Genomic DNA, 21314 nt, shown 5'->3' with positions numbered 1-21314 from the left:
TCTCGATTGGGTTCAGGTCCGGTGACTGTGGAGGCCAGGTCATCTGGCGCAGCACCCCATCACTCTCCTTCATCGTCAAATAGCCCTTACTTTCAAAGTTTTCCCAATTTTTCGGCTGACTGACTGACCTTCATTTCTTAAAGTAATGATGGCCACTCGTTTTTCTTTACTTAGCTGCTTTTTTCTTGCCATAATACCAATTCTAACAGTCTATTCAGTAGGACTATCAGCTGTGTATCCACCTGACTTCTCCTCAACGCAACTGATGGTCCCAACCCCATTTATAAGGCAAGAAGTCCCACTTATTAAATCTGACAGGGCACACCTGTGAAGTGAAAACCATTTCAGGGGACTACCTCTTGAAGCTCATCAAGAGAATGCCAAGAGTGTGCAAAGCAGTAATCAAAGCAAAAGGTGGCTACTTTGAAGAACCTAGAATATGACATATTTTCAGTTGTTTCACACTTGTTTGTTATGTATATAATTCCACATGTGTTAATTCATAGTTTTGATGCCTTCAGCGTAAATCTACAATTTTCATAGTCATGAAAATAAAGAAAACTCTTTGAATGAGAAGGTGTGTCCAAACTTTTGGTCTGTACTGTATGCAAATGATTTTCTCAATAGAAATTATTCTGTTTTCTTCCATACAGTTTTATATGGGTTGCCCGACACCTAGAAAAAAAATTACAGGGGGGCAGGAGTGCTGTAAAAAAAAAAGACTCATCTGGTTAGAGTGTCCCGGTTACACTGTGAACCGGAAGTGTTATGTACTGTCTACAGAAGCATCATTACTGCTGGTCAATAATTGTCCACAACAGTCATGTGATATTTCCAATAGGTTCCTGTTCCATTCCCGCTTGCGTGACATGGTGACTGAGCATACTATTTTCAGAATTTTTAAAGAAATGAGTGGAGAAATTTGATGTCACCACTCCATCCACAGCAGCCGTGAAACTGGGGTCACGGGAGAAGAAGTGGGATCTGCACCACTAGGACATTTAGGATATATAATGTGAATATACCATAAATGTGCAGATGGGAATAGAGGACCTTTCATGTTTTTTTATTACTTGAGATAAATACCTTTACTTGCGGGGTACCCCCCGCTAATGCTGCCACCCCGCCTGATTTTTTTAAATATCGCTCCTACGCCCCGCTGTGCACTCCTGTAGTTTTCACGCTCAGTATGCTAATACTGAGCATTGGTACAGGGAGGAGGCATCTCCTCCTCCCTGTACTGATGCTCAATATAAGCATACTGAGCATGAAAACTACAGGGGTGCACAGCGGGGCGTAGGAGCGATATTTTAAAAAAATCAGGCAGGGTGGCAGCATCAGCGGGGGGTACTCTGCAAGTAAAGCTATTTATCTCAAGTAATAAAAAAACATGAAAGGTCCTCTTTAAATAGGGATGGTTTAAGCTGGCGCCTCTTCCCTAAGTTGAATCTAGTTGCATCTAGGCATGGCGTAGATCTTTGTTTCCCTAATGCATGCTAACCTACTTAAAGTTAAAAACTTAAAAAACTGAACTACAAATTCACTTTTTAAAGATGGTAAATGATTTTATCTAGATCATAAAATTAAGATTTATTATTTAGCTGTGTTCATTTAAATGTATTTTTTAAAACTTTCTTCAACCTTCAGTTTTCATGCATTAAACATAAATGTCATATTTCATTGGTTTTTAAAGTAATAGAGCAGTTTTGATTTTGCAGTTCACTTACATAAATATATTTGTTTTTTGTATGCAGGTTCCTCAAGCGCTACAGCACAATTTATTTGACTTCTTTCCCAAAATATCATGCTGTTCACCAAAAGAAGTCCTAAGAAAATACACAGAAGATGTGGCAGATGACTGTGGGGATCCAGGAATGGATGTTGCGGAATTCCAAAGTGAATGTTTCCAGAGACCATACCAGTATTTAATACGTTTTGACAAAGGACAGAATCTAGACACATTTACATACAAACATGACAGTGTAGAAGGGGATCCAGCAGAGTGTCTGCAGATATTCCTTTTGCATTGCGGAATTATTGATCCTTCTTGGTCTGAACTCAGAAACTTTGCCTGGTTTTTAAATCTCCAACTTAAAGATTGTGAATCTTCGTTTTTTTGTAAAGTTGAACTTGTTGGAGATTTATTGCCAGGATTTAAGCATTTTGTGGTTGATTTTATGATAATCATGGCAAAAGACTTTGCTACACCATCTTTGGATATTGTAGATCAAAGTCCAGGAAGGCGAATCATTAACTTTCATGGACGTGAGGAAAGGGACCTGGCTCCTTTTTTGTTGCGTAAAAAGTGGGAGTCTGAACCACATCCCTATATCTTCTTTAATAATGATCATGTGTCCATGACATTTATTGGATTCCACTTAAAGCCAAATAATGCAGGAGGTATAGATGCCATCAATCCCAGAGATAAAACTGTAATTAAACAAAATGTTATGACCATGCAGCTTTATAATGGATTGGATATTCAAAAAGTGCCATTCAATATTGACTTTGACAATTTATCCAGGCATGAGAAAATAAGCATATTATGTATGGTCCTAGGAATCCAACAGCCATTTGATCCAGATGAAACATATGAGCTCACTATGGACAATATTCTCAAGATTCTGGCCATTAAGATGAGATTCCAATGTGGAATTCCAGTTGTCATCATGGGAGAAACTGGTTGTGGAAAAACACGACTAATAAAGTTCTTATGTCTTTTGTGCAAGGGATTTGTTAAAACAGAAAATTTGAAGCTTGTGAAAGTTCATGGAGGTACCACGGCTGAGATGATTTCCCAGAAAATAATGGAGGCACAGGAAATTGCAAAGTTTAACAAAGACAATGGATTTGATACTGTGTTGTTCTTTGATGAAGCAAATACAACTGAGGCCATAAATAGTATCAAAGAAGCTTTGTGTGATCACACCGTAGAAGGAGAACCATTAGAAGAGAATTCTGGGTTACACATTATTGCAGCCTGCAACCCATATAGAAAGCACACTGATGAAATGATTAAACGCTTAGAGTCTGCTGGTCTGGGTTACAGGGTAACCGCGGATGAGACCAAGGACAGACTAGGGTCCATCCCATTAAGACAGCTTGTTTACCGCGTACATGCTTTGCCTCCTAGCATGATGCCACTTGTATGGGACTTTGGACAACTAAATAATGAAACCGAGAAGAAATACATACAACAAATCATTCAGAGATTAGCAAAAGAGATTGAGCTGTCTACTAGTAATGTACAGTTATTAACGAATGTGCTTTCAGCTTCTCAGAGTTACATGAGGTTAAAAAATGATGAATGCAGCTTTGTCAGCCTAAGAGATGTTGAACGTTGTGTAGAGGTCTTCAAGTGGTTCTATAACCATCATACAAAGCTGCTAAAGAATCAGAAAAGCATGTTAAAGAATAAAAGAAATGTCACTTATCAAAAAGATAAAGTAGCTTGGTCTCTTGTGCTAGCTGTTGGTGTATGCTACCATGCCTCTTTAGAAACTAAGGAATCATACAGAGAGGCCATATGTAGACATTTCCATTCGCCATACAGAGACCAAACTGCTATTTTGGATGAAATTAATATCATTCAAGATCTCTTTTTATCAGGTGTACACTTAAGAAACACCATTGCAAGAAACCTGGCCTTGAAGGAAAACTTATTTATGATGGTCATCTGTATTGAACTTAAAATCCCTTTATTTCTTGTTGGAAAACCAGGAAGCTCAAAGTCACTAGCAAAGACTATTGTTGCAGATGCCATGCAAGGTCAGGCAGCTCATACTGAACTGTATAAAGACCTTAAACAGATTCACTTGGTATCTTTTCAGTGTAGCCCTCACTCAACTCCAGAAGGCATAATTAGCACATTTAAGCATTGTGCTCGCTTCCAGGAAGGGAAAAATTTAAAAGAGTATGTGTCTGTGGTGGTTCTTGATGAAATCGGTCTTGCTGAAGACTCTGCCAAAATGCCTTTAAAGACACTTCATCCTTTGCTGGAGGATGGTTGCATTGATGATGAGCCATTGCCACACAAAAAGGTTGGATTTATTGGAATCTCTAACTGGGCCTTAGATCCTGCAAAAATGAATAGAGGAATATTTGTATCTCGGGGTGATCCTGATAAGCAAGAACTTATTGAAAGTGCTGAGGGAATCTGCTCATCTGATAACCTCATTCTTACAAAAGTCACAAACTATTTCCAATACTTTGCAGATGCTTATCAGCAAGTTTGTGAGACTCAAAAAGAACAGAAAAAAGAATTCTTCGGTTTACGTGATTTTTACAGTCTGATAAAAATGGTGTTTGCTTTTACCAAACAGTCAGTCTTGACAGAGCGTGAAATTGCTCGCGCAGTCCTCCGGAATTTCAGTGGGAAAGATGATTTAAATGCATTGGACATTTTTTTGGGAGACGAAAATAAAAATCTAGGCGAGGCTTATAATACGATAGATCTGGTGATGGAAAATATTAAAAGTGACAGTGAGGACTGTGAATCTCGTTACCTTTTAATATTGACCAAAAACTATGCAGCACTTCAGATACTTCAACAAGCATTTATTAAGGAGAAACAGCAACCTGAAATCATATTTGGATCCAGCTTCCCAAAGGACCAAGAATACACTCAGATTTGCCGAAATATCAACCGTGTTAAGATCTGTATGGAAACTGGCCAGATGGTCATTCTCCTTAATCTCCAAAACTTGTATGAAAGCCTCTATGATGCATTAAATCAATATTATGTTTACCTAGCTGGCCAAAAGTATGTAGACTTGGGCCTTGGTACCCATCGTGTAAAATGCAGGGTTCACCCAAAATTCAGACTGATAGTCATTGAAGAAAAAGATATTGTATACAAAGACTTTCCAATCCCACTGATCAACAGATTAGAAAAACATTATCTGGATATTAGCACATTTTTGAAAAAAGAAGACAAAATTCTTGTTGAACAGCTTGAGGCTTGGGTACAAAGTTTCACCAGTCCAAAAGTAAACCACTTCATGGTAAAAGATCATGAATACAGTCCTTCTGATGTTTTTATTGGCTACCACTCAGACACATGTGCTTCAGTTGTTCTTCAAGTATCAGAGAATATGAATCAAGCACAACATGATACCGAAGATATTAAAAAGGAGAAGAATAAGGCTGCACAAAATGTTTTGCTTAAATGTGCTACACCAGATTCTGTCATCAGGTTAGACCACCAAGAATTAATTGATGAGTACTTCAAAATACAACATCATGGCTCCTTGGTAGACTTCCTCCATTCACATATAACATCTGCATTTCACAACAGCACCATTTTCACTGAGGTAATACAATTATATTTTCTTTATTGATTTACTGTTCTGTCTTCACTAGTACTATCTACTTGCTATATTATATTTAAGCAAATGTTAGACACAAAATAGCAGAAGATATACTGTAAGCCTTGAGTAGTATAGAAAATAGGTGTGTACACCCAAGCCTTTATATTACAGAAGCAACCTATCAACCAAAATAAATTCTAAGACACCATAGTATCATATATGTGCCTGTATTAATTACAATGTGTATTAATATAAGGGTTGAGTCCTACAGCAAGAAACAGAATGGTATCAACAAGCCATTTCATATGACAACTAATTGACATGTATAAGTAACTCCATATGTCTGTTATAACTAATAAAATGTGCTGTGCAGTAGAAATAAAGGGGCAGTCAGGACTGGATTTAGAACTCCAAACCCACAAAACTTATTTTTCCAGCCAGACTTTTGATCTCCAAACTGGATCTCTCAGGGTAAGGCCACTTTCACATAGTCTGTGTTTGGTCAGTGTTCAATCTGTGATTGTGAGCCAAAACCAGGAATGGCTACTACATAAAGATAAGGTATAATGGAAAGATTTACACATGTTCTGTGTTTTTGACACACTCCTCGTTTTGGCTTGAAATCACTAATGTAAATCACTGAGCAAACACTGACTGCGTGAAAGCGGCCTAAATTGACCAGTCTAGAATGGATTCATGTATAGCACAATGTATACTGCATATAACATCATCCGTGCCAGCATTGCATGACGCATGTCATGTCCAACATGCATGTCTCATGATCTCGAAATGCCCGTGCATCACTACCTGAATAATTTCATTAGAATTAAGCAATTAAACATTTTATATATCACTTACGGAATGAATTGCAAGTGTTTTAGGGCAATTCCACAGATGACACCCACACTTTATCCAAGGTATCACAGCAGCGTGGCAAAAACCTGGCTTGGAGTTTTGCTAGTTTTGGAATTCTTGTTCACTTCTTTTTAGAAGTAAAAATGGCTGCTAGATGTGACCTTTCCTTTACCATAGATTAATATTTTTCCTTTATACAACTCTGACCCTGACATTTAACAATATTAAAGTATGATTCAATTTAAACTCTTCATGTTTAGATCACAACATTTTCACGCCTTCTTACTTCTGCGGACAAAAAGATTTTAGAAGTTGAATTACAAAACAATATCAGCAACATTGAAATTTTGTCCCTTCAACAATTTGACACAGAATTCTCATTTTTGAAGAAAATTCGGTAAGTTGTGACATATCTATATGATCGGCCGTATGTGTTATTTAGGACACAGCATTTCTGACTCGGAGATGATGCAGTTTTAGTTCATTCACTTAAGACTCTTTTGTCAGAATCTGGAGTTGCCTCTTGAAATCTATTGTATTTCAGTATATTGGTGTGGTTTCTCTTCATAAGTGATAATAATGCAAACTATACAAGCGTGCAAATAATTGAGACGGTCCAATCTATGTGTCAGATATGTTTGTGTGGCTTACTACCCTTGAACTATAATAATCTTTATATAGCGGCAACATATTCTGCTAATTTGTTTCAGTGCTATATATATTCAGTTCCATTAGGTCTAAATACACTCTGAATAAAAGTATTGGGACACCTACTCTACACATTACACCTACCAGATCCTTTACAACATCCCATTCTAAATCCATAGTTCACCATATTGTAATGGAATTAAAGGCTCCTGGCTATTATATTTCTTCATCGATAGTTACCTATACCTCATCACTCAGCGACCCTGCTCATTGTGGCTGAGTTGCTGTGCATCCACTTTACAATAATACTACTCACAGTTGATGGTGAAATATCTAGGAGTAACGAGGTTTCTCAAACTGACTTGTTACAACAGTGACATCCTATTACAGTACTCACTGAGGACTTTAGAACAAGCCATTCTTTCACAAATGTTTGTAAAGGCAGACTGCATGGATAGGTGCTGGATTTTATACACCTGTGGCAATGGGACTGAATGAAACACCTGAATTCAGTGATTAAGACATTGGTCCCAATACTTTTTTCCATATAGTTTATATTTTTTATTTTGTTACTTTGTTTTAATCCTTGTACGGTATTTAAAAGTTTTAATTCATGTGCACGTATGGTAGGGAAATTCACAAAACTTGTACTACAATGTCAGCAGTGGGAATGGGATTGTGCCTAAATTTTTTATTTTTTTTAAAACTACTTACAATGATATAACACGAGGAATAATACTTACCTAACTAAAACCCTGCTGCTCATATACCAATGCTTCACTGGTCCATCTCCGGTCTCTGTTTACCAGGCTATAGCGATGACCTGGCATTTCACCATGTGCTCTCACCAGCCACTTACTAGACGTAGAGGTGACCTGTCATTGCCACTGAAGTCACTACTGCAATTAGTGTTTGGTTGCAGTAGTGTCATGTGTTGACACATCAGCACTGGGGCATGGTAAACTGAGACCCTTGGGGCACCAGGGAAGCAATATCACAGGAGTGACAATGGATTGGTGGGATATTCTTTAGTTATTTTAACATTTTATTACATATCCTCCTTGATTGGTAAGAGAGTCACTGGAGACTGTACAAGGGGAGACATGACAGCAGTGAAATAACAGGTTGTGATCTTTCTTCCAAATATCACTAAAATGATCTGGCAGGCTGTTCCGGTAGAGGATCAGCCTGTTGGAGTTCATTGCATCAGGCATAGCCAGAAGGGGCCAGATCACCTCCAGGCGCCATTAAATATAATAGGACCCGGCGGGAAACCTGCCTGTTTCCAGCATTAGTGCAGAGATTCAGCCAGGCAGATACCACTGCAAGCAGCTTTTTTTGTCTGGCAGTATCCTGGAACTAATGCGGAAACAGCCCGGGTCCTGTTATAGTCAATGGGCTCCAGTGGGGAAAGCTAGTATCCAGCAATGCCGGATACGATGAACTCCTTAACGCTGTTCCTCTACCGGAACAGCCTGACAGATCATTTTAGCATTAGTTTGAAAGTAGCCTAAGGCTACTTTCACACTAGCGGTTCTATTTTCCGGTATTGAGATCCGTCATAGGGTCTCAATATCCGGAAAAAAACGCTTCCGTTTTGTCACTATTCATTGTCAATGGGGACAAAACGTAACTGAACAGAACTCATACACAATAGAAAACGGATCCGTCCCCCATTGACTTGCATTGAGAATCATGACGGATCCGTCTTGGCTATGTTAAAGATAATACAACCGGATCCAGCAAAAACGCCAGTGTGAAAGTAGTCGTACGGACACACACAAAGTGTGTAAAGCGTTTCGTTCTGCTTCCCAACTTTACTTTGCCCAAATATCAAACCCTGGATTAATGAGTTTGAAAACTGGTATCATATGAAGATTTTGGGCTTTAATATGATATCAACACCAAGAAGCGGGCATTTAGAATCAGAGTTAATTCTTTGTGATTTTGGTAGCTTTCTTATTGTATGTTTTTGTTCCCACTTAGGCATTTTCTAGAATCTGCCTCTGGCAATCTGATACTAATTATACAGACTGATTTTGAAGAAGGGTCTCGAGGAGCAAATCTTGTTGCGTCAGCAAAGTAAGTTTATACAATATGTGTTACTGTTCACCAATGTGTTTGTGAGATGATTATATGGCACTTACTAATATAGCCTTTGTTGAAATTCTGCGCCATTTTCTATATTTCATAAGATATATGGCCCCTTGTTGGCCAAGTCTCTTGTGGTGTCCACACAGAGGTCCTGCCCGTAAAATGGCTGATGATGGAGGGGCATGTGACCACGCAAACCACTTCAATGGGACGTCTTCTCTGCCATCTGCACTTGAACTGTAGGGAATTAGTGCAGGTTCAGTATGTTAGAATGGAGAAGGCTGAGTGATGTGTCTGGTCACATGACCATCCATCAGCAGCCATCTTATGGACAGGAACTCTTTCTGGATAGCACAGAAGATTTGCCTGTGGCATGGCTTATGAAATATAGCAAATGGCAAAGAATATGAACAAAGGCTACATTAGTAAGTGTCCTATAGTCATCTTACATATACATTGGTCACAAGTAGCCATAAAGTGACCAACCCCTTTAACCCCTTAAGGATACGGCCATATTTCACCTTAAGGACCAGGCCATTTTTTGCAAATCTGACCAGTGTCACTTTATGTGTGAATAACTTTAAAACGCTTTTACTTATCCATGACATTCTGAGACAGTTTTTTCGACACATATTGTACTTCATGACACTGGTAAAAAGGAGTCAAAAAAATTCATTTTTATTTATAAAAAAATACCAGATTTTACCAAAACTTGTAAAAATTAGAAAATTTTCAAGTTTCAATTTCTTTACTTCTATAATACATAGTAATACCTCCAAAAATAGTTATTACTTTACATTCCCCATATGTCTACTTTATGTTTGGATCATTTTGGGAATGCAATTTTATTTTTTGGGGATGTTACAAGGCTTAGAAGCTTAGAAGCAAATCTTGAAATTTTTCAGAAATTTTCAAAAACCCACTTTTTAAGGACTAGTTCTGAAATTTCTAGAATGACCCCATTCTAGAAACTACACCCCTCAAGGTATTCAAAACTGATTTTACAAACATCATTAACCCTTTAGGTGTTCCACAAGAATTATTGGCAAATGGAGATTAAATTTAAGAATTTCCATTTTTTGCCAAATATTCCATTAGAATCAATTTTTTTCCAGTAACAAAGCGAGGGTTAACAGCCAAACAAAACTCAATATTTATTGCCCTGATTCTGTAGTTTGCAGAAACACCCCATATGTGGCCGTAAACTACTGTATGACCAAACAGCAGGGCGTAGAGGGAAAGGAGCGCTGTGTGGTTTTTGGAAGGCAGATTTTGCTGGACTGGTTTATTTACACCATGTCCCTTTGAAGCCCCCCTGATGCACCCCTAGAGTAGAAACTCCATAAAAGTGACCCCATTTTGGAAACTACGGGATAAGGTGGCAGTTCTGTTGGGACAATTTTTGGGTACATATGATTTTTGGTTGCTCTATATTACATTTTTGTGAGGCAAGGTTACCAGAAATTGAAATTCTGAAATTCCATCCCCATTTGCCATAAACTGTTGAGGAACAGCTAAAGGGTTAATAAAGTTTGTAAAATCAGTTTTGAATACCTTGAGGGGTGTAGTTTAATAGATGTGGGTCACTTTTATGGAGTTTCTACTCTAGGGGTGCATCAGGGGTTCTTCAAATGGGACATGGTGCAAAAAGAAGGCCATCAAAATCTGCCTTCCAGAAACCATATGGTGTTCCTTTCCTTCTGCCCCCTGCTGTTTGGTTATACAGCAGTTTACGACCACATATGGGGCGTTTCTGTAAACTGCAGAATCAGGGTAATAAATATTATGTTTTGTTTGGCTGTTAACCCTTGCTTTGTTACTGGAAAAAATGGATTAAAATGGAAAATTTGCAAAAAAATTGCTGTTTTGGCGCAGTTTTTACTTTATTTTTTTGACCGTGTTCATCTGAGGGGTAAGCTCATGGGGTATTTTTATAGAGCAGATTCTTATGGATGCGGCGATACCTAATATGTCTACTTTTTTAAATGTATTTAGGTTTTACACTATATTATCCTTTTTTAAACAAAAAAAAGCATTTTAGTATCTCCATAGTCTAAGAGTCAGTTTGTTTTTAGTTTTTAGCCGATTGTCTTAGGTAGGGGCTAATTTTTTGTGGGATGAGAGGACGGTTTTATTGGCACTAATTTGGGGGGCATATGACTTTTTGATCGCTTGCTATTACACTTTTTGTGATGTAAGGTGACAAAAAATACCTTTTTTTGCACCGTTTTTATTTGATTTTTTTGACCATGTTCATCTGAGTAGTTAGGTCATGGGGTATTTTTATAGAGCAGATTCTTACGGATGTGGTGCTACCTCTACTTTTTTTATTTATTTTAGTTTTACAAAATAATATTTTTGAAAAAAAAAAGATTTTTGTTTTAGTGTCTCAAGTCTGAGAACCATCGTTTTTTTTCCATTGTCAGTGGCTAAATGGAATTAAAATTGGGGAAGGGGATTATAAATTTAGTACTCCATGGAAGTGTGGTACTCCCTGAAGCAACCGTCAATGCAGAGGCCCGGATAATCGGGGCACGTGTCACACTGAGTGGTGGTGTCCTTCCGTATCCCCCTCCTGTTACACGCTCTTTTTTTTGGGACCGTCCCTTCTTTCCAGTATGGGGGACACCTGGAAAGTGTTGGCCAGGGACGATCCGGGTGCCTCCAGTTCCCGAGGTACTCCGGCTTGCTCTTTCTTAATCAGAAAAGATCAGGTCCTTGAGGACTGCCTCATAGAACTGAAGGAATTTCCCTGTGTTGCCAGCGCTCTGGGACAGCACAAAATAGTTGTACAAGGCATCCTGTACCAAGTAGACCGCAACTTTTTTGTACCATGCCCGGGTTTTGCGCATGGCGTTATATGGCTTGAGGACTTGATCAGAGAGATCAACTCCTCCCATATACCGATTGTAGTCGACGATACAATCGGGCTTGAGGACCGTTGCCGCAGTACCTCGCACAGGGACAGGGGTGATGCCGTTACCATGAATTGTGGACAGTACAAGGACATCCCTCTTGTCCTTATATCTGACCAGCATCAGGTTTCCACTGGTAAGGGCACGGGTCTCACCCCTGGGGATAGGTACCTGGAGGGGGTAGGTAGGGAGCCTGCGTTGATTTTTTCGCACGGTCCCACAAGCGGATGTGGATCTGGCGGCGAGGGACTGGAACAAGGGGATAATAGTATAAAAGTTATCAATGTACAGGTGGTAACCCTTATCTAGCAGTGGGTGCATAAGGTCCCACACAAGTTTACCGCTAACACCCAGAGTGGTGGACATTCTGGGGGTTCAATACGGTAATCTCGCCCCTCGTACACACGAAACTTGTAAGTGTACCCTGAGGTACTCTCACAAAGTTTGTACAGCTTCACACCATACCTCACCTGCTTAGAGGGAACATACTGGCAGAAAATGAGTCACCCCTTGAAAGCAATGAGAAACTCATCAACCGCGACCTCCCTTCCAGGTAAATAGGCCTCCAAAAATTTGGCCCCGAAGTGATCAATGACGGGCCTGATTTTGTACAGGCGGTCATAGGCAAAATCACCTTGGGGGGGACATGCTGCATTATCTGCATAATGCAGGCATTTCCGAATGGCCTCAAACCGGGTACGTGTCATGGCCGCACTGTAAAGTGGGGTCTGGTAGAAGACGTCCCCACTGCAGTAATGCTTGACACTGGGTTTTTTGACTAGGCCCATGTGCAGCACGAGGCCCCAAAACGTCCTCATCTCGGCTGCACTGACCAGAGTCCAGCCACCGGCCCTAGCCAAAAAGGAGCCCGGGTGTTGAGCAATAAACTGTTGGGCGAACAAGTTCGTTTGCTCCACCATCAGATTCACAAAGTAGTCACTGAAAAAAAGACATATTCAGTGAAGCTCACTGTGCGAATCTGGATTCTTGGTTGACCAACAAAATCAGGAATCTCAGGCTCAAAATCCTCTGTGGTACACCATGCAAGTTCACCGGTAGGGGGCTCAGGTGGACTTATCTGGTGGGCCAGAAAACTAGTACGAGCCCCAGAGCTGCTCGTACTAGTGTGGGCCACAGCGTCCCTGGCATGGTGGTCCCCTTGGGACATAGGGGAGTGTGTGTGCGTGCGCGGAAAGCTTTATTTAGTGTGCGTGTGTGGGGGGACGGGTGTTCACATACTTTGCCCTACACCTAAAAAAAAAAAAAAAAGAACTAAAAAAATTGAAAGCCCCAAAAAGTGTAAAAAAAAACAAAACCATTCAAACGCGCTGATCAGCGGTACAAAGCTGATCAGCGGTGGGGTGGGCGATGCGCTAACAGTGGCTGGACGCTAAGAGTGCTGGTCACAGTCAGCGCATGCAAAAAAAAAAACACTTGCGCCCCAAAAAATGTGGGGGTGGGGGGCAAGCTGAATTGACCTGCGGTTTGCTGCTATCGTCGCCACGGGGGGAGGGGGCCGTCACAGGATCCCCCTGGGCATTGTACCAAGGTGCCTGCTGAATGATTTGAGCAGGCACCTTGTTCCGATCACCGCCTGCCGCGCGGCGGTGATCGGAACTACACAGGGTGTACAGGTACGCCCTCTGTCCTTAAATACCAGGACATCAGGGCGTACCTGTATGCCCTGTGTCCGTAAGAGGTTAGGGCTGTTTCACATGAGCGCTGTTTATATCCGATGTTCTGCTCTGTTATAGAAGCAGAGCAACAAAAATAATGGAAGAGCAGGATTTGGCACATAACTAACAGGAATGGAGGCAAACAGTTCCCATTGACTATAATGGGATCTGTTTCCGTTCAATTTCCATTCGGAAGAGTGCTTTTTTAGGGAAGGGAAAATACTTTTTTCTCCGATATTTTTGACAATATTTGTGATGGAGCCCCCGAACAGAGCCTCCAACATAGAGGTGAACATGCCCTAAGAAAGAAATACATAATGTCAGATTGTTTGATTTGTTCTGTTTGATTCCTTATCCTTAGGTACTCTGCTGTGAATGAAATAAACAAGTTAAATTTCAGCACAAAATGTGTCTTTGTCTACTTTATAACTAAGCTCCCGAGAATCAAAGGTGGAACATCATATGTGGGCTTTCGTGGAGGTAAGACATATTTAAATGTTTTCTCACAAACTACAGGGACTTCCTAAAATGTACTATGTTTAAAGAGCATCTGTCAGCAGGATCAACCCTGTTAAACCAGAGAGTCGATCTGCCTGATCAAACTGATACCTGTATTGCCGCTCTTGAAAAGATAACATTTATTTCATATGCAAGTTAGAGCTTCAGTGCACCAAGGGGCTGGCCCTAGTCCTCCAGTGCACCACGGCTCCTACTTTCCAGCATTTTCCACTCCTCCCTCCCCTTGACTGACAATTCCTGGCATCATCATTGCCCTCTTGCTTGGCCCTGTAACCCCATACATGTGCTGCAGATACTTCTACTGTGCATGTGCCAGTAGATCTCCTTTGGCTTTCTGAGCTACATGTGCCAACTGAAGAATCTGTAGTGCATGCAAGGAATTACAGGGCCAGGAAAAAAGACAATTATGTCAACCAAGAAGTGGGGGAGCTGAGATGCACCTAAGGGCTCAGCCTATTAATTTGCATATGGAATAAAAGTAATTTTTTTCGGAATGGGGCAAATGTTTTAACAATATCATTTATAAATAAATGGTTGCCATTCCCCTTGTAATAAGGGTGTGTCCCTACAAATTCTAAGGCAGGTATTACTCCTGGTGGCACGCTTCTTTTTTTTTTTTTGCTGCATTTTTTTTAAATTGCAGTAAAAACGCACTATAACTTGTCCACAACTTAATACCACAGCTTTATATCGTCAGTATTACTTACTGTGAAATTAATACACCCCAACTGGTAACACCCAGTTGTCAATTTAGCATTAAATTTGTAGGAGGAATAAAAGAGGAGTGGTACAAGAGAGAGTTATAAGAAAATATTCCCCAGAATTGTTACTACATGAGGAATACAAGCATTTCCTTAGGAGAACTGATGGATCCTCTTTAACAGGGGTATTATAGTTTTGACAAATAAAGCTTATTAATTGTATAATAAAAAGCTAAACACTTCTCCAATACACCTTCTGTAGGCCTATTGCACACGACCGTATGGCTTTTTCAGTGTTTTGCGGTCCGTTGTTCACGGATCCGTTGTTCCGTTTTTTGTTTCCGTTGTGTTTCCGTTTCTGTTCCGTTTTTCCGTTCCGTTTTTCCGTATGGCATATACAGTATACAGTAATTACATAGATAAAATTGGGCTGGGCATAAAATTTTCAATAGATGGTTCAGCAAAAAACGGAACGGAAACGGAAGACATACGGATGCATTTCCGTATGTGTTCCGTTTTTTTTGCGGACCCATTGACTTGAATGGAGCCACGGAACGTGATTTGCGGGCAATAATAGGACATGTTCTATGTTAGAACGGAACGGAAAAACAGAAATACGGAAACGGAATGCATACGGAGTACATTCCGTTTTTTTTCCGGAACCATTGAAATGAATTGTTCCTTATACGGACCGTATACGGAACGCAAAAAACGGCCAGTAAACGGGGGGAAAAAACGGCCGTGTGCAGGGGGCCGTAGCCTATAATCATGTTTTTCAAGAATCATTTTGCTGACATGTTATAGAAACCTTAATTCTTTACTTCCCAGGAAAAATAATCTATTAGTACCTGCCTTATAGGGTGCTTGCAGATTAAATGTTGTTTTATGATTTTTTTTTATTGGTTCGATACAATGTTTCTTTTATGAAACATGACTTGTATATTACACTGTGTGCAGTCGGCTCATAGATACCATAAAGCAGATGTCCTTATCTTTTTCTGTTAGGTTTGTGGCAATCTGTGCACATTGATGATTTGAGGAAATCTAAAGATATGGTGACCGATGTAACAGCACTTCTGAAGTTCACCATTAGTCAGTTGTTCTATACTGCAGGTAAGCCTGACTACTTTGACAAGATGTCAACTTTTCAAACATTAAAAAAAAATTCTAAGTCAATAACTAATGGTGTGCTCTACCTTTACTCTTGCCTTGGAAAAATCTGACGCCTACTTTTTGGCTGACCTGTTTCTTTTTGCAGCCTCTCAGAGGCAAAATTTTAGCATGATCTTAATTACAAAAATGAGAGCACTTTAAGGGATTAATTTATCAAGATGATTTTTTAAACTGAAGCCACCAGAGCTGTCAGCTGATTGCCCAGTGCCCATTTCAGAAACTCCTGATGATTTTCTACAGTATGTCAGTAAGGGCTCATGCACACAAACATATTTTATGTCCACATTCAATCCGCATTTATTGTGGGTGTGATGCAGTCCCATTCACCTTAATGCACACCGTGTGCTGTCTGCGTCTGTATGTCCATTCCGTGGCATCCACAAAAATATAGAACATGTCTTAGGGTCCATTCAGATGTCCGTAGTGCATTGCGGATCCACAATACACCAGGCACCGCCATAGAACTGTCTATTCTTGTCCGCAATTGCGGACAAGAATAGGACATGTTCTATTTTTTTCCAGATCTGCGGATCGGAAGATTGGGGGCGCGCTCCAGAAATGTGGATGCAGAGAGCATCCACACGCTCTCCGCATCCATTTCGTCCCCATAGAGAATGAATGGGTCCGCACCCGTTCCGCAATTAGCAGAACGGATGCGGACCCATTATACGGACATGTGAATGGTGCCTTCTTCTTGTCCGCATTATGGACAAGGACATGACTGTTCTATTATGGGCCTCAAAATGCGGAACGCACAAGGCCGGTATCCGAGTTTTGTGGGCCACAAAAATGGCTACGGCTGTGTGCATGAGCCCTAAGAAGCCGCAGCTGCCCATACAGGTGCTTTGATACAGCTTATATGTAAAGCTGTTCACATCTCCTTCACGATTTCTCCTTACAATTGAGGATGGTCTGGTTCCACCAAGTTTTGCGTAATTTGACAAGGAAATCTTCTGCGGTATTGAATTTATCTTGGGCCAAAATCATTTTTCCTAATGGCCTTTATTAAAAGTGTTCAACCCTTTTTCCTTCAGCTTTCACTGCTCTGTAGACTGTTCCTTCAGCTTTTCAGTCAAATCCACGAGAGAGCTGCTCTGACAGTTTGATGTGTGGCTCTTATCTCTTCACTGCTGACAACTCATAAACACCCATATAAGCAAGAAGTCCACCCGAACGAGAGCGCGCCGCACATTCATTGCTATGGGAGTTTCAAAAATAGCAGTATGAGAGCTCTTGGCTGTTTTTGGAACTCCCTAAGTGGTGGATGATGAGCACGTCGCACAAGTACAGTCGCCTCTCCATGCACTGCTGTGGGACTGCGAGAAATAACTGGAGCTCAACTATTTGTGGAACTCCCACAGCAGTGAATGAAGGGTTGGCCGTGCATGTGCAGCTGCTCTTCATTCACTTTGGAAGCCATCTTCTGGAGATAGGAGGGGTTCCCCGAGGTGAGACCTGCACTTATTATGGAATATCCTTGTGATGTACCATCAATGTCCAAGATGGGCCTACCCCTTTAAATAAGTGTTTTGAAGCAGTTCGGAAAATAAAGATTAGGGCTACAGATTCAGCTGTTGACAGCTCTCTGAGCAAAATCAGTGAAAAGCTGAAAGAACAGTCTGCACAGAGAGTGAAAGCTTAAGGTTGTAAAGGAACAATAATTTTTAGCCCAAGATACTGTACATAGAATGCGATGGTAAAAAAAAAAGCCCCCACAGGTGTGCATAGCCTGCATCAGGGAGTATAAAAATACCCTAAGATGCTCGATTGTTGGCTGATCAGATATGTATAACAGATATGGTCTATGAGCAGGCACGTCACTTCCGCCACCCAAACGAGGGAGGTGCTGTGGATGCGTTCAGAACTATTCATCTCTCTTGTGCGCATACTCCTGAATCCACCTCATCTGTGCATTTACCAGGGAGGAGATACAGTGCCTTGCAAAAGTATTCACCCCCCTTGACTTTATTTTTTGTTTTGGTGCCTCGGAACCAGGAATTAACAAGGATTGTTTGAGGATATGCATCATTTAATTTACAGAACATGCCCACAACTTTGAAGATTTTTTATTTTTTTTATTGTGAAGCAAACAACAAATAGGACAAAATAACAAGTCAATGTGCATAACTATTCACCCCCCTAAAGTCAATACTTTGTAGAGCCACCTTTTGCGTCAATCACAGCTCCAAGTCACTTAGGATAAGTCTCTATGAGCTCGCCACATCTTACCACTGGGATTTTTGCCCATTCCTCCTTGCAAAACTGCTCCAGCTCCTTCAAGTTGGATGGTTTGAGCTTGTGAACAGCAATCTTTCAGTCTGACCACAGATTTTCTATTGGATTGAGATCGGGGCTTTGAATAGGCCATTCCAACACATTTACATGTTTCCTCTTAAACCACTTGCTTTAGCAGTGTGTTTGGGGTCATTGTCCTGCTGGAAGGTGAACCTCCGTCCTAGCCTCAAATCACGCAAAGTGGTACAGGTTTTTCTCAAAAATATCCCTGTATTTAGCACCATCCATCTTTCCCTCAACTCTGACCAGTTTCCTAGTCCCGGCTGCTGAAAAACATCCCCACAGCATGATGCTGCCACCACTATGTTTCACTGTGGGGATGGTGTTCTTTGGGAGATGTGATGTGTTGGGTTTGCGCCAGACATAGCGTTTTCTTTGATGGCCTAAAAGTTACATTTTAGTCTCATCAGACTATAGCACCTTCCTCCGTACATTTTGGGAGTCTCCCACATGCCTTTTCGCAAACTCACAACGTTTCTTTGTTTTTTGCTGAAAGCAATGGCTTTCTTCTGGCCACTCTGCCATCAAGCCCAACTCTATGGAGCGTACGGCTTATTGTCGTCCTATGTACAGATACTCCAGTCTCTGCTGTGGAACTCTGCATCTCTTCCAGGGTTAGCTTAGGTCTCTGTGCTGCCTCTCTGATTAATGCCCTCCTTGCCCGGTCCATGACTTTTGGTGGGCGGCCGTCTCTTGGCAGGTCTGCTGTTGTGCCATTTTCTTTCCATTTGGTTATGATATATTTGATGGTGCTCCTGGGGATCATCAAAGATTTGGATATTTTTTTATACTGTAACCCTGACTTGTACTTCTCAACAACATTGTTCCTTACTTGTTTGGAGAGTTCCTTGGTCTTCATGGCTGTGTTTGGTTAGTGATGCCTCCTGCTTAGGTGTTGCAGCCTCTGTGGCCTTTCAAAAAGGTGAGTATATGTAATGACAGATCATGTGACACTTAGATTGCACACAGGTGGACATCATTTCACTAATTATGTGACTTCTGAAGGTAATTGTTTGCACCAGAGCTTTTTATGGGCTTCCTAACAAATGGGGTGAATACATAGGCACATGCCAATTTTATGTTTTCTATTTCTAAACAATAGTTAGACTATTGTGTTCTGGTTCAACAAAACATTGAACTTAAGGCTGTAATGTAACAAAACACGAAAAAAGTCAAAAGGGGGGGGGTGAATACTTTTGTAAGGCACTGTAGTTCTGGCCCCATCCACAGAACTTTCACCTTCCTGGGCTGCAGAAGTGATGTGCTGTCCATAGGTCAGACCAAAAACTTACATGCTTTAAACTGCATGAAGGCTAAACATTCTCAGTTTAGGGAGTTGTCCAAATATTCTTCTTATTTCCAACTGCTAACTATATAAACCCGAATCCTGATGTCTGACGTTTTCAGATCCTGAAACAAAAGTTATAAACAATGAGACTCAAAAACTGGCCAAAGAAACAGCAATGGAAGTGGAAGACTGTGCATCCCATGGCAATGAAGTAAATGCAAGCAATCATTATGAGGAGGCCAGCTTAATGGAGATAGATCAAGATGTCAGTAAGGAGACAGACATGCAACCAGTCTCTTTTGAGAATGTATGAGTACTTTTTTTATCTCTTCTATTTCTCTCAGAAAAGACCATCTAGTCTGCCATTGCTTTCTTTACATTTTTATCTTCTGACATATATATTTATCCCAGACATGTTTAACTCCAGATAATTTTTCAACTTCTTCTGCTGGAAGTATTTTCTAAGCATCTATGACTGTTTCAGTAAAGTGATATTTAAAATCTGTGAGAACCCATCATCCATTTCATGCAGACCTGCTCCAGATTTATCACAAGGCCTTAGGCTGAGTGATAACTGTGGTGCAGCGATAGACACTTTTCACTGCCTCTATACCAATTGTTTCGCTTACTTTGAGGCAGATTTGTACACCAGAATTGTGCTGAAATGTTCATCATAGGCCCCACCCCTTTCCTACAGAGCTCCAACTGCTTTACACTAAACCCCACCCCTTGTTGAGTCCTTGTAGAAACCCTAGAGGAGCCAAATTGTGCAAATTTGTTAAACTTTTTAGACATATTTTTGGCCCTGACTCATTAGTTAATCAGGGCTATTGTCCGCTTCTCCTCACCCTGCTTAGCTGAATTGACAGATTGCTTACTATAAAGTTTAGTATATGCTATACTTAAAAAGGGAGAGACCCATCTATCCAGTCAAGCAGGGCAAGAAAAAGCCACACATTGGATTGTTCTTCCTGTGCCTAGACTTTGAAAAATGTCGAGTTTTCGTCTTGCCTTTGGTTTGGGCATGAAATGGATGGTAAGTTCCCTTTAAGGAATGACTGGCTGTTTAAAACTCCTAAGAACAATAAAGAACAATAGGAATGTAACATGGACAATGAATGATTTAGGTTTGGAAAGGAAGTTACAACTGTTACAAGTTATTCCCTATGCACAGGATATGGGGATAACTATTAGATCATTGGGAGTCCTACCGCTGGAACCCTCACTGATCATGAGAACGGGGACCCCATACCATATGGAGCCCCTCGTAAGGAACGGAGCGACAAGTCGAGCATGTGTAATGCTGCTCTCTGAACTCCCATAGAGATGAATGGAGCGGCAGTTCACATGCCTGACTTAAAGGTGTCTTCATTTGGGGGACTAGGAGGGGTACAAGGTTCCTGTTATGGTGATTGTGGGGGTCCCAGCGGTAGGCCCCCAACCTATCTAATAGTTATCCCCTATACTGTGGATGAGGGATAACTTGTAACAACCAGAATACCTCTTTAAGATTTGTCAATGGCAACGTGTCATTAGTTAAGAACATAATAAATATTCTTAGTCACTTGTATTCATGAATATCGTAATATCAGCTAATAGAACTTTTACTTTGTTAAACTTTTCCACATATTTGCAGATACTGGATACCACCATTCTAATTCGAAGTTGTGTCCAGAATGCTATAGGCTTGTTAAGAGATGAGAATATTGACAGTCGTAGCACCAGAAGGATTGAAATCCTGATAAACCTGTTGAGTACAGAGAATGAAATGAAAGGTATGGTTATTCAAGCTCACTGAGCCATTGAAGAAATCAGTGGCACGTTACTTTCTATTACTGATA

The 21314-nt window shown here is 40.7% G+C and overlaps 1 protein-coding gene across 1 annotated transcript in view; it reads left to right on the top strand.

Moving 5' to 3' along the window:
• The window catches only part of LOC121008305 (E3 ubiquitin-protein ligase RNF213-like), a 393898-nt gene that overhangs the window by 66278 nt on the left and 306306 nt on the right, over positions 1 to 21314 (top strand). The window contains exons 4-10 of the mRNA XM_040440760.1: positions 1755 to 5312; positions 6425 to 6561; positions 8799 to 8894; positions 13859 to 13977; positions 15723 to 15830; positions 19593 to 19780; positions 21110 to 21248. Coding sequence (XP_040296694.1) covers positions 1755 to 5312; positions 6425 to 6561; positions 8799 to 8894; positions 13859 to 13977; positions 15723 to 15830; positions 19593 to 19780; positions 21110 to 21248 — 4345 coding nt within the window. The remainder of the gene's footprint in view (positions 1 to 1754; positions 5313 to 6424; positions 6562 to 8798; positions 8895 to 13858; positions 13978 to 15722; positions 15831 to 19592; positions 19781 to 21109; positions 21249 to 21314) is intronic.

The sequence above is a fragment of the Bufo bufo genome, chromosome 1 (genome assembly GCF_905171765.1).
Source record: "Bufo bufo chromosome 1, aBufBuf1.1, whole genome shotgun sequence".
NCBI lineage: Eukaryota > Metazoa > Chordata > Amphibia > Anura > Bufonidae > Bufo > Bufo bufo.
The sequence above is the reverse complement of the archived record's forward strand: the minus strand, read 5'-3'. Positions and strand labels throughout refer to the sequence as shown.